The sequence below is a fragment of the Poecilia latipinna genome, unplaced genomic scaffold, assembly GCF_001443285.1.
Source record: "Poecilia latipinna isolate Pla-1442-1.1 unplaced genomic scaffold, P_latipinna-1.0 Scaffold2636, whole genome shotgun sequence".
Classification (NCBI taxonomy): Eukaryota; Metazoa; Chordata; class Actinopteri; order Cyprinodontiformes; family Poeciliidae; genus Poecilia; species Poecilia latipinna.
In genome coordinates this window covers 23,023-36,915 of record NW_015115252.1, presented here as the reverse complement: position 1 = coordinate 36,915, position 13,893 = coordinate 23,023, and the positions used below count along the sequence as shown (strand labels likewise).

At 41.2% G+C, this 13,893-nt stretch overlaps 1 protein-coding gene and 1 long non-coding RNA gene across 2 annotated transcripts in view; one reads left to right on the top strand and one right to left on the bottom strand.

Annotated features, from left to right (window-relative positions):
- Positions 1 to 13,893, bottom strand: part of cfdp1 (craniofacial development protein 1) — a 37,769-nt gene that overhangs the window by 12,517 nt on the left and 11,359 nt on the right. Inside the window, exon 5 of the mRNA XM_015020680.1 lies at positions 5,539 to 5,648. Coding sequence (XP_014876166.1) covers positions 5,539 to 5,648 — 110 coding nt within the window. The remainder of the gene's footprint in view (positions 1 to 5,538; positions 5,649 to 13,893) is intronic.
- On the top strand, positions 6,487 to 8,999 carry LOC106938588 (uncharacterized). The gene is made up of 2 exons (XR_001422659.1): positions 6,487 to 6,580; positions 8,411 to 8,999. It is a non-coding gene; the product is annotated as an uncharacterized LOC106938588 (long non-coding RNA).

Genomic DNA, 13,893 nt, shown 5'->3' with positions numbered 1-13,893 from the left:
TCTTCAGGAGATTATGGCAGTTATAGATGTTGGTCACTATCACTGAAACCGTATTTTGTTGCTTCAGCAGTAATGAAGGTAGATCTGGACCTGCAGGAACATCATCTGCAGCTAGACTTTATTCACCATAACAAACTGAAAGGTACTTCATTTATGTTGACTTTTCAACATTTAGTCTAATGTTCACACATAGGCCTGTCAGAATAAATAAATCAATTAATCAGATGATTAAACTCAATCATTTCCATTGGCATGATTTATTGTTTCTCTTTTTTCTCTCTCTTTATACCAAAAACTGGATAATAAAAGTCTTCAGTTTGGTACTTTGGTCTCGATTAGACCTTATTTTGAAAAGCAACTTTGTTTAAAAAGACTTCAAAATTCATTAGTTTTATTTATTCTGAATACTAAAAATGTATTTCAGTGCCAGTGTTAAATGTTCATTAGAATTTAAAGTTTAATGACCTTTGAGAATGTGTTCTAGCATTATTATTTCATCATTACCATTATATAACTTAAAAATGGTCTCAAAAGATCTATATTATTGTTTGTTGAGAACTTTGGAACAACTTATCATACAGTAATTTTTTTTCATGGTAACAGACCTATTCACACATCCTCCAGAATCTTCAGATTAAACTGTGTTTGTGTCTGGACCCCATTTCATCGGCCCTTAAACAAATATATACCTCGTCTGCAAACCAGGACAAACCTGCTGTTCCTGTTTGTCTTCATTTCAAGTTGATTAATGTAGATGGTAAAATGTTTTCAGATGGTTTAGATTTTCACAAGCAGTAAATTTCTTTCTTGATTGATATTATTACACAATTAAGAGCTAATAAAGACATACATAAGAAAATAAATATTTTATGCATTTATTTAAAGCACCACTGCAAACATAGCCTTCACAGCAAAACATTTAATGTAAAACATTTGATCAACATAAAAAGAAAAATTTCTACATGCATTGTGATTATTCAAGTAATTTTCAGGTTCAGTAATGTTCTGTCACAGTCAGGTCTGTCAGTGCATCAGCTGTTCAGGAAAATCAACATAGCTGTAGACTAACTGTCTATTTGTACTTTTCTCTGCATCTTCAGACAATCTGCAGCAGCTGAGATTCTAGGAGGTTCAATACCAAAACCTGAAACTTCAAACTGAGCCGTCAGGAGGAGCATCCGGTGTCAAACCGGGCAAGATGGAGCGGCTGGGTACTGCCTGCTGCCAGTGACACTTTAGGAATAAATACCACATCAGGCCACAGTGCAACACCTGAGCCATCAGGATTCCACCAGCTGCAGGGCTCGGCTTTCGAGAGAGCCTGCAATTCCCCCACATGCTTTGAGGAAACCATCGCCAAAAGGAATGCTGTCTTCAGTGAGAGCCATTTGAGGTCCGCAGATGCCAGGGGCTCAAATGGGAGGGACCGAACAGCCTCAAGCACCAGAGAAAGATCCCATGCCGGTGCCACAGGGAGGTTGGGTGGGTGCAAATGACGAGCACCTCTCAAAAACAGTACAATGTCCTTGTCTCAGCCCACCAAACAACCATTCAGCCCGACATGCCAACAGGAAATGGCAGCCACATACACTTTTAAGGTAAATGGAGACCGTCCCCGATCCAGTAATGCCTGCAGGAAGGTCAGTATGTCAGAGACTGAACACTGCACCGGGTCATGCCCTTTATCATGGCACCAGGTCGCAAAGGCCGCCCACTTGTTAGCATAGACAACTCGCGTGGATGGCGCCCATGCATTAGCCATTGTACGCCCTACTGACCTAGTGTGTCTTGAAAAAGTGGGCCCCAGCCTTGCAGGAGCTAAATCCAGAGCAGGAGCCGGTCCAGTTTGGGGCACAAAATCCGACCCCCCATCTAGGAAATAAGATCCCTCCTGGAGGGGAAACGCATTGGCGAGCCGGAGCTGAGCTCACGCAGTAGAGGAAACCAAGTCCTCGCTGGCCAGAAGGAGGCCACCAGCAGAACCCTGTGCCCCTCCTTACAAACCCTCAGGAGAGTCTGAAAAAGTAGCTGAATGGTGGAAAGGCATAAAGGAGGGTCCAGGGCCAGTCATGTGCCAGCACATCGTATCCCAGAGGGATGCTGTTGTCCAAGGAGAACCAAAGGGGACAGTGAAATGTGTCCCTTGAGGCAAAGAGATCCACGTCCGCCCTGCTAAAGACTTTCCAGATGCGCTCCACTACCTCTTGGTGAAGCTTCCACTCTCCTGGGAGCGGCTTCTGACGGAATAGAAAATCTGTTGGCATGTTCTGTGACCCCGGGATGTAGGCTGCTCTGAAGCTGGCCAAGTGCAGAGCTACCCAGGTCAGAAGCCGTTGAGTCGAGCACAACAGTTTCCTTGACGTGGTACCCCACATCTGGAGAGGCCACAATGACACCAGCCCCAAGGGCACTACGGCGGATGCAGCTGTAAACATGCCCAGAAGTCAAAGATACTGCACCAGAGGCAGTGCCATGCTGCGCCTGAATTCTGGGAGCATGCTCAATATATTGTTAACCCCCTGGGGTGACGGGCAAGCAGTCATTGAGATGGAATTCATGGCAATGCCCAGGAAGATGGTCTCCTGTGAGGGAGTCAGACTTCTTTTCTCTATGTTCACCTGCAAGCCCAAGCATCCCACATGATGGAGCACGAACCGAGTGTCTCAAACCGCCTGGTCCCGTGTCGCAGCACAAATGAGCCAGTCATCCAGATAAAGAAGGATCCTTAATCCTCATGCCTGCAGAGGAGAGAGGGCTCTGCAGGCACGAACACTCGGCTCTGCAGGTGAACACCCTAGGAGACAGTGAAAGTCCGAACGGGAGGACCCTGAACTGGAAGTGCCTCCCCTGAAAGGCAAAACAAATGAAGAAACCGCCAATGGGGCGGAGCGATTGGAACAAGAAAATAAGCATCCCTGAGATCTATGGAAGTGAACCAATCCTTGGTGGTCAGCATACGAAAAGGCATGACCTTCAAGTACACATTCAGGCCCCTGAGGTCTGGATGTAGACCCCCGTTCTTCTGCGGAACCAGAAAATATATGGAATAAAAGCCCCCTGGATCCAGCAGGGGGTCAACAGGCACTATAGCTCCCTTGGCCAGCAAGGTGCAGGTTTCTTGGTTCAGTGCCTGTGCCTTCACCGGGTCGCAGATCACAGTCATCTTGACCCGGCCAGGGACGGTTGGACAACACCCACAAGTCCAGGTGCAGGCAGCCCAGAAGCCGAGCTGTCCCGGGGTAAAATAGCTGACCACTGGCAATCTGCGGGCCCCATGGCCCTTTGAAGGCCTGGGAGGACACCAGACAGACTGTGCAGCTCGAAAGGGGTGAGATGACCTGGCACCAGACCTTGAGGCTCAATGGAAGAAGGAGATGGGCACGAGGACCTCCGTGAAGGACCTGCAGCTGCCCAAGTGCCAACTGGTTGGCGATCACATCTGTGAAGCCCTGCCAGCTGTTGCCTTATTCGAGAGGCCTGAGCTGTACGGTCCAAGGCTTCAAGTACTGCAGAGCCGAGAAGTTCCCCCGGAACTACAGGCAGGGCCTGGAGGGTTCAACTACAAGGCTCAGTAAGTGGGGACTGCGCCAACCAGACCTGGCGGCGAGCATGCACCGGGATGGAGAGTGTGCATCCAAGCTCCCTTGTCATGAGAGCAAAGGCCTGCAGAGATGCATCAACCAGGTCTTGCGTGGGGTGGTCCAGTGGAACAGATTCCAAGGAGGAAGACAGCATAAGATGGGAGAGACAGTTCCCAATCCGGCCCATGCGGGACCCAGAATCGCCTTGCAGAGAAGGTCATCAGTAATACGGCACTGAGGCCGTGGACAACGTGCATTGGGCCGCAAAGCCTCATCAGGTGGGATAATAAGAGAGGCAATGCCCGGTTCCACCGCTGGCATCTGCCCCAAGCCAACCCTGGGTGCCTCCTGCATGGCTGCCAGGACCCTGCCATCCGTTGTCAGATGTGAAAGTGCCTTGGTGTCTGACCAGCAAGCATGTAGATTCCATATATACTCCTCCGAGGGAGGAACCACAAAGGCAGCCTCTGATCTACTGCGCCTAAAGAATGCACTGGAAGCTGCAGGGTGGGCCTGAGGAACACCAATCTATAAACGGGCAAGAGTCGTTCGAACGGCGGCCATCACAGACTCCCCTGTATCCTTCTGGGAGGCAATGGAGTCGGACCCAGAGGCCCCAGAGCCCAGCTCTGGAAGGACCTCACAGAAATGGGTGCCAGAGGCCGCCACCGAAATAACATCGTCATCATTGACTGATGTTTCATCCCGCTCGGGAAGGGTCACCGCAATCACCATCAGCCTGAAATGACTGGAGGAGGGCCTTCATTTGGGCCAGCTCAGTAGTGAGGTGATCCACTCTTGTGGACAACCTCCATGCATCAGTCCGTCTGGCTCGCTTCGCTGGCACCGAAGGTGTAGCCACAGTAGGCCATTTGCACATCATCTGTCCCGGCAGCAACAGACTATGCAGCGCAGCGCCAGCCCAGTCAGAAGGCTGCTCAAGTGCAGCCAACCGATCCAGTCTGACCGACTGGGGCATGACGCAACAGTTGGGGCAAGCGTTATCCGACAGCGCCTCCCGGAGATGTTTCACACCGAGACAGGAGAGACACAAGTCATGCCCGTCGTCGGGCTGAAGCAGAGCCAGACAGGTCGAGCAGCATAAATTATCCAGCATCATACCACTGAAAGGAGTGATTAGCCCGCCACCAACAAGAAGTCAACACGAGCAGAAAACGCCACTGGCGACTCCGTTGTAGGAAAACCCCTGCAGAGGCTACAAACTCAGGGTAAGCATAAACGCCACCAGCGAGTCCGATAATTAACCAAAAGATGAACTCAGCACGAGCAGAGACGACACTGGTGAGTCAGATAATTAACAACAAAGTAAGATGAACTCAGCGCAAGCAAAAACACCACTGGTGAGTTTAGATAAACAAAACTATAGAAGAACTCAGCGCGATCACAAATGCTACAAGTGAGTCAGATAAAACGACAACAAAGGAAGATCAACTCGGCGCGAGCAGAAACACCACCGGTGAGTCAAAAGATCCACAACAATTAATGTGGCAAATCAAAGTGTTGAGAAAAGAGCAAAACTTACCAGTCATTGCAGAGGCGACCGCACATCTGGTAAAGGTGTAAACAGCTTGTGCAGCCCCTGGAAGGCGACACTTACTCGCAGCTCCGACCGAACTCGGTCACAGGGCTACCAGCAACAAGCAGCTAGGACAACAGTGGTACACACAGAAGCAACCAGCTTCACTTGACCACATGCCTGTACTCAACACACATGCGCGCGAGAAGAATAAAAGGGATTGAACGCCGGGTGCCATGTGACTATATAGAGTCACGTGGGTTCCCGGCAAGTCACAGGTGACTTTGTTGTCATTAGTACTCAACCTGCGCATGCACAAGAATGATCATTCAGTGCTTGAAGCACCGCCTCTGTCGGTTAGTAGGGATGAAATAGAACCTGTTATTTGTCTCATAACAGCAGCATGATTCACACACTGACCTCACTTCCTCTCCAGCAAAGTCAAACACTTTAGTGATGGTGACTTTAGCCGGTCCTGATGGTTTGGCTTCTGTACTTAATGAAGTCTCCTTTAACACTGAACATTCAGTCTGTAAGTAAAAACACAAACACATTCATCAAACCAGGACAAAGACATTTAAGGAGTTATAAAGTGGTGATTGCAAACTGACAATCAATTACCATGACAACCAGGGGTGAAAGTAGTTTTAAATTCTATGACAAGAGTGTAAATATATAATTTTAGCAACAGTTAACCTTGGTGCATGTGAAATATTGGATAGAACATGAATATTTTGAGTAGATTTTAAATTAGGTATATTTTGATAATCATTCAATTTAAAATAACTGATTTTCTTAACTTACATAAAATCACAAACAGTTTTGAAAAAGGGCCTTCAGTAGAGAATGTCTTCTCCTATCAGAGGAAAAGGATGTGCTGTGCTAGGCAGTTCACAAAAACAAAACAAAAATAATGGGGAAAAACAGGATGGGAGAGATAACTTCTGTCTGTTTACGTACTAGGTCAAATTCTTTGGTATTTTCTATGAGGTAAGAAAAACACTAAAATCTTGAGAAAAACAAAACTAGTATTTGGGATATTATGGAATCACTCAGGCAGGAAAACGAGCAAGGTCTAGGTGAAAAATAAATCTCTTTCTGGCAACTAGGGTCTTTGTTCAAATGCATAGAAAGGGAGGAACTGGGAGAAGACTCCAGATGTAACTGGCATGAGAAGATCCTGTTTTCAGAGTGACCTTTNTAAAGTTTCTGAGTCTCCCACTGAATAAATGAGACTTATTTGCTCAGGAGTCTGGAGTGGTTATTTTTTCACAGATAATATAAAAACAATGAACCATAATGGAGAAGACAGTGATAAATTTGTGACAAACACAATGAGAGAAAAGCCTGGCAAATATTTTACAATAACACAACTAATTCTTGTAATATCTCAACAGCTTTTGTACGAGGAGTGGGCAAACTACAGTGTCTTTTATAAGTACCAGCCCATTGGACTTGTTCGGTAAGCAAACATTTTGTTTTTCAGGTTTTTAGCTACTGCACTGGAATTGAATACAAACAAAGTCAGTGGTCAAAGATATTTTATATTATAAAAGGAAAGGAAACAACTCTAAAGAAAGAGGAAAGAAGCATTTAAAATCAGTTGTTCACTTTATCTTTGTTGAACAGTATCTCTTCCATTTGGACCATCTGACAATGTAGAATAACATATTTTTGCCACAAAACACATTATCTTTTATGGCAAACATAATATAACATATACTAGTTTATTAATTTTTTTTTTTAACAATTTCAGCTCATCAGTCAGTGTGAGGCAAGTCAGCTTGAAACCATTCATGGGTTATTACTTTGTTTACTTCAAAAGTTGAAGGGGCAGTATTATGTAAAATCAACTTTTTTGAGTTTTACATAATGTTATTCCCTTATCAAAATATATCTGGAGTTTTGCCTTGACTCTTTTCATTCCTGTTAGAGAAATCTTTTCATTCACAGCTTGAATGGTTGCCATGGCAGATGAAAAGATTTCTCTAACAGGAATGAAAAGAGTCAAGGCAAAACTCGTTGACTTGTTGTATTTCAAGGGTTAAGAGAGGAGCCATGTTGAAATCTGAAGATATCGGTGGATAGATTCTGAGGGTCAGTTGCAGAACTTTTATCTTTCAACACTATTAGGACACATAGCATGTGACTGACATGTAGATCTAGATCTGTGGCTGTGCTGAGTGTGATATGACGCTGACGAGGCAGTGAGCAGCACTGTGCCCCACGCTGACTAACTGCATCTTAACACCTAAAATAAAATTCTTTATGTTGAACTACCTACTGGCTTATAGAAAATGTTTGTTTTTGCCAAACAATGCTTCATAATTAGTAGTAGACCTAAAACGTTATTAGTGCACAGAACAGTTGTAACAAAGAACATTTTTGATTTCCATGTGTTGTCTATTATTGTAAAGCTTCGAATCCACACTTTCAAAATCTGTAAATAACGCAAAACACCCTGAGCAGAGTTGGTTATGGTTTTATTGTGAGTGGTAACATTTATAAAATAATGCCACCCTTCACATTAGGATGAACAAACACAATGAGTTAAGAGACTAATGTTTTCAATTCAGGTTGTATTAACATGTCATTCCGATGGCAATTAAAGAAAAAGTCCTGGAGGATTTTTTTAGTTCTTTCTATTCCATCAGCATGTTGGAGAAAAGTCTGTCACTGTTGTTTTCTTTGACTTTTGACCATGCTACTTTTAAACTGTCTCTGTTTTGGAAACACTGGAAGCTAATTACGACTGATTTTCAAACATTATCATCCTGGTTCATGCAACACAAGTATTTTATTGCTGCACATTACAGATCCAACTACATTTTCATAAAATTATCTCAGAATGTCATCATTATGTTTTTCTCTGATCCTTATTTTATACAATAAATCCCCATATTGAAAATAAATTCTAGAAGCAATTAGAGTTGCTTTTAGCAGAAAGGCAGTTCTGCTGAAATGTACTGTACAAATAAACTTGACTATTGTTATGTTGAGATTTTCCTTGTCATATCAGTGAAAGAATAAAAAGCACATTTGTTACCAACTAATTCCATTTGACTGGGTGGCTTTCCAAGTAAGCAGGAAAATCTAATAATTCACATATATTGACTTTTTTGGTTGTTGTTGTTATTGAAGTTTGAGGACTATGGAAACAAAACATGACCCAATGAGACTTGTGTTCAACTGTTGTAATGCAACGACCACTTTTATATTTTTATTTAGTGACTTTTTACATAAATATGTAAAAGGTCACTAAATAAAATTGTTTCTCCTTTCTGTCATGTAGGAAATATTTTGGTGAGAAGATTGGCCTTTACTTTGCCTGGTTGGGCCTGTATACCCAGATGCTTATTCCTGCATCACTAGTGGGGGTCATTGTGTTTCTCTATGGATGTGCAACAGTTGATGACAATATACCAAGGTAAGCTCTGACACACTCTAAATGTGTTCATGAAGAATTACACAATGAAGGGATATGTGTTAGAAGGTCACATATAGTATAGTATGGGAGACACTTTGAACATGAATGTGGTGGAAGGAAGGTGCTGCTGACGTCTTGAAAAATAATATTCGGAATGATGATTTCAAGTGTCAAGTTAGTGCTAGTTGTTCGGAATTAATCTTTAGCTTGTGTAATTATTAATAATTGTAATTAATAATTCCTTATTAATGAAATTATTAATAAAGTTAGAGTTTCTATAGTTGAAAGCGATGATTATCCAAACGGGCAAGTCTCATGCCAGAATGAATTCACCTCTACCAGATGAGCAGATACGCCTCACACACATCAAAATGATCACACACACTTCATTCCAGTTGGTCTGAGAATTTCTTAACAAAATAGCTCAACATTATAGTAAAAATCAACACACTGTTGTCATGGGGTGTGGTTGGTGGTGGTGAGGATGAATGCTGAGACCCAGATGATGATGAAGATGATTATTTAATAAGGAGAAGCACAAAACAGTTCAATGCAGGCGGCACAGCAGAGAGAATAGCACACCGGTAGCAACTGATAGAGGACTGAAAAACGAGAGCTGACACAGGACTTAACCAGTTCTACTGAGACGACTGACAGACTGACGCTGACAAAGACGAGGACCCGACAAGGACAACAGGTGGGTTTAAATACACAGGGAGGGTAATCAGGTAACTAGACACACCTGGGGACAATCAACAGGGAAGACAGGACAGGAACAGGGCTAAACACAGAAAACACTGAACTGTAAAACATTTGAGCTGCATTTAGTTGTATCTATTATCTTCTACTCTTTAGTCAAATAAATTTAGCAAGTTTTTGAAATATGTTTGTTGTGAAAGATAAACTTACAATAAGTTGTGTTAACTTTTTTATTAATTTTGTCACATCCTCAAAGAGTTTAATAAACTAGAGTTTTTAGGTTTGCAAAAGAAGAAAAAGTCAGGAGTGGGAACTATTTCCCAGAGTGCTTAGCAGCATAATTTTGTATCCTGTGTTGCACTGTGAGTGAGATGGAAGTGTGTTACATTGATCTGACTCTTGTGTCATCAAGGAAATGTTTATTCAAATGTATCTGACAGTTTGTGAAGTCTGAAGATACTGTCCTGTTTGCACTAAATGTTTTTGAGCAGAAATCATTGTGATGTTTAATAAAATTCATTATCAAATCAGAAATTTTGTTCATATAATTTGAAACAAGAATTTAAATTGCTTAAAGTAAAGTAAGTATATTATTTTAATATATTTTAACTTGATGGTAGGTAAAAATAATGGAGAAGTGTGTGCTGTCTAACTAGATGAGGGCAGCTTTTTCTTGCATATTGTGAAATAATTATTTGGTTTAAATTGCAACATTAAGTTAAAACTCACAATTCAAGATTAATGAGCTTAAAACAATGTTTATGCAGCTTGTCTCTTGTTGCTAAATCAACTTCATGAACTTTAATTTCTGAGTTAAAACCAATACAATTTTCCTGTTGAACTAAGTAGCATTTTCAGCGCAGGAGGTGGACTTTAGTTTTCAAGTTAAACCACTGTTGGGGACATAAGTTTGATTATACTAATTTTAGAAACAGTTAACCTTACTGCATGTGAAATATTAGAGCATGAGTATTTTGAGTAGATTTTAATTTATTTAGATTTGGATAATGATTAAATTTAAAATAACGACTGATTTTCTTAACTTACATAAAACCACAAACGGTTTTGAAAAAGGGCCTTCAGTAGAGAATGTCTTCTCCTACCAGAGGAAACGGATGTGCTGTGCTAGGCAGTTCACAAAAACAAAAGTAATGGGGAAAAACAGGATGGGAGAGATAACTTGTGTAGGTCAAATTCTTTGGTGTTTTCTATGAGGTAAGAAAAACACTAAAATCTTCAGAAAACAAAACTAGTATTTGGGGTATTATGGAATTGCTGGCTAAAGATGATAGTAATACATAATGCTTTTAAAATTATAATCTAATTCATTAGAATATTTCTTTTAGTTATTAACAGCATGTTCTGATTGAGAATAGTCTAATTTGTAGCTTTATATTATCAGCACTAGTTAGTGTCTAACTCATATTAATTTGGATGAATGTTAGGTTATTATAATCCAAAGGATTAGGAAACTAATGTTTTAGTAATAAATATTTCAGGCATATTGTAAAAGAGTTTTTGGGAAGTGTCAATTCTTATATCCAAAGTGACAGCTGTGTTCTACCCACTTGAAATCTCCATGTCACTTTAGGTTAAAGCAGGAATCTGTTTTTCGATGAATCGCTTGGGCAGGAAACGAGTAAGGTCTAGGTGAAAAATAAATCTCTTTCTGGTAATTAGGGTCTTTGTTCAAATGCATAGAAAGGGAGGAACTGGGAGAAGACTCCAGATGTAACTGGCATGAGAAGATCCTGTTTTCAGAGTGACCTTTCCTCTCTCTTTCTCTTTGGTTTTGAATAGGTGTCCCACATCCTATCCAAGTAATTTGAAACTGCTTAGAAGTTTAGAAGGAGAGGACACACCTTCAATGCATATATTAAAATTAGGACTACACCTCTTAATAAAAGTCTCCACTTCACATCAGCAAACCGAATTGCTTCATTTACAGCTGCACAAGCAATTCCCAAAGGCGCCTTTGCGTTTTCTCTTATTTTTGCATTTTGTTCATTTTTCTACTTTTCTCAGGTAATTAATGTCTGTTTTGTGGTTTGGACTTCTTGATGATTTGGGTGTGATGCTGATCTGTTTTGTTTTTATGCATTTAATTGTCTGAATAAAACTCTAGATATGTCTGAAGTTGAATGCCGACTGGTTGTTCTCTGTGTGGTTTCCACTGTGTACATGCGGAACTCTGGATTCGGGAGACTAGAGGAAAAACAATGAGCAAAGAAGATTAACATTTTATTCCTCTAGTATCAACACCTCCGTCAAATGTTTTACAGTGTACCTACTTTCTTTAATTTTCTAATTATGTGTAACTGCTAAGCAAAAGAAAAAGAATAAAGATCAAATGAAAGAGTTTGCAAATTATGATTAAATCAAACGGAATACTAAAAAAAGCTTCAAGACTAACTGACTAATTAAGTCTTCAATTAAATCATACAATACAATACAATAGTAGAATATCTGAAGACAACAATGCAGAAAGTCACAATTCATCACAGACCAACATAACTCCAGCAGAGAGAAAGTCAAGGAAGAGGAAACAGGGGAGGCCGAGAGGGGCTGATGTCACATGGAGATGATGTCCAGACCCGGACAGAAAACGCTTCTTTAGACAAAGAACCATAAAAAACCTGAGCATGTGGGCAGGCCTAGCTTTAAAGCTAGACAAATGAAAATGTGGCTTCTGGGCTCTTTACTGTATGACAACTGGATAACTGTGTGAGAGGAAAAGGAAAAGAGAGCGAGAGAAGAGGAGGGAGAAGAAAAACCTGCTTCTGCATGTTATTCAAACCCTTTCTTGGATACCATCGTTCCAACACATGGCAACTTTCACAAGAGAAGATCGTCTGAATTGCACAGCATACAATCAACAACTCATAAGTGAGAAGCATTAAGACAAAAAGACAAAAAAGACAATGTCTAATTTAATTAAGATTTAACTAAGTTATCACAGCCTCAAAGTTATAGTAAAAATGTCCCATCATTTTTACTATAACTTGAGGATTATGTGCTGTTCACACTAAATTTGTGTGAACAGCACATAAGGGGAATGTAACTTTACTATGAGTTGATCAGTCTCAAAGTACATTGAAGTGATGTGCAGGGGCTGGTCCAAAGGCACATCTCAGTTGCTGAATGGATCTCTGGGGAGTGCTGATGGTTCCCTTGACGGGTTGGGGAACAAAAGTGGACACCGTGATTCAACCTAGGGTAGATGCGACTCCCAAAGGACTTCTGCAGTGCCAAGGTTTCCCCCAGAAGACTAGCTTAGCCCAGTGGTAGGGATGCTAAGGAAGTCCACCAGTTGCCCCAGTGTTTTTATAGGTTAAAAATTCTGAAATTTGAGAACTAAAACATCAACAACAAAGATATAAATGTAGCACTGCACTAAATAAAACTAGCCCTTCTGTAAGTTTTGTATGTCAAATGCCATTATCTTTTATTTTTACATTTGATTATATCTAAACCTAGCTTAACCCAACTTTGCTGTCACTGTTACTGATGTATTAAAATAAAATAAACAACATTTAGGCTGGTGGGGGGTCTAGTAAAGTCTGGTGACCCGCCAGGTTTATAATACACTGGGGGAAACCCTGGCGGTGCACTGGATACGGCGGGGGGGGTATAATATAATATTTAGAATATTTGAAATGTAACAATTTCTAAAATACAGATGAAAGTTGCAAATTTCTCTTGCTGTCATGATTTTCTACTTCCATAGCTACAACAGTTACATTATCTCCTTTACTCCTGTATAAGACAGATTAGGGCTCACTGTCTTCTTTTCTTTTTCTTTCAAAGAAAACACATTAAACTTATTTTTTTTTTGTAAGTAATTTTAATATAATCTTCCTCTCTCAGTAACAAAATCCACACCACAGAGGCTTTGCAGCCTGGTAGAACTTATGTGTGGCATCCAGATTTTTAGCTGCCAAACATCCAATCAGTAGTGAAGGACTGTTGAGCATAAAACAACCCATTTATGATGAGCTGCCATTTTCTCTGTGTGTCTCTACTAACAGCCAATAAAAACATCATGTTTGAGCTAGCTGTTCATCTCCCTATTAACAACAAACCAAAATCATCAGAGAGTTAGTGACCACCTCTGGTTTCCGATTTTCCCTAATCTCACCATTACTACAGCTCTTTATTTCATAATATGAGTTGAGATGCACTGAGGAGCAGATGATTGACTCTTTTTTGTGTAAATTTAATGAAAGAGAATTAAAATCAGCAAAGTTATTTCTATTGTGACTGAACAGAGTTAGTGATGAGACAACAGGGATAAAAAAAATTAAAAAGAGGAAATGAAAAAAGTTTGACAAAAAGGTTTGATAAATCTGTCCTCCTCCATGCCTGCTCCTCATCATCTACAGCAGAGGTTCCCAAACTGTGGGGCACGCCCCCTAGGGGGGGCGCCGTGCCATTGCAGGGGGGGCGTGAGAAGCCATCTGGATGAAAAAAAACAAACAAAAAAAACATGAACGCTGTATGCACTGGGTTTTTACCTTAGAATGGCCAACTCTCTGTTATTCCTCTGTCAATTTGATACAGTAGGGGCTTCCTCACTTCCCATATCTGTGTCCTCTGTCACTGTTATCCTGTTAAAACTGTTTAAGCCGTTGTTAACATGTCCGAGCCGC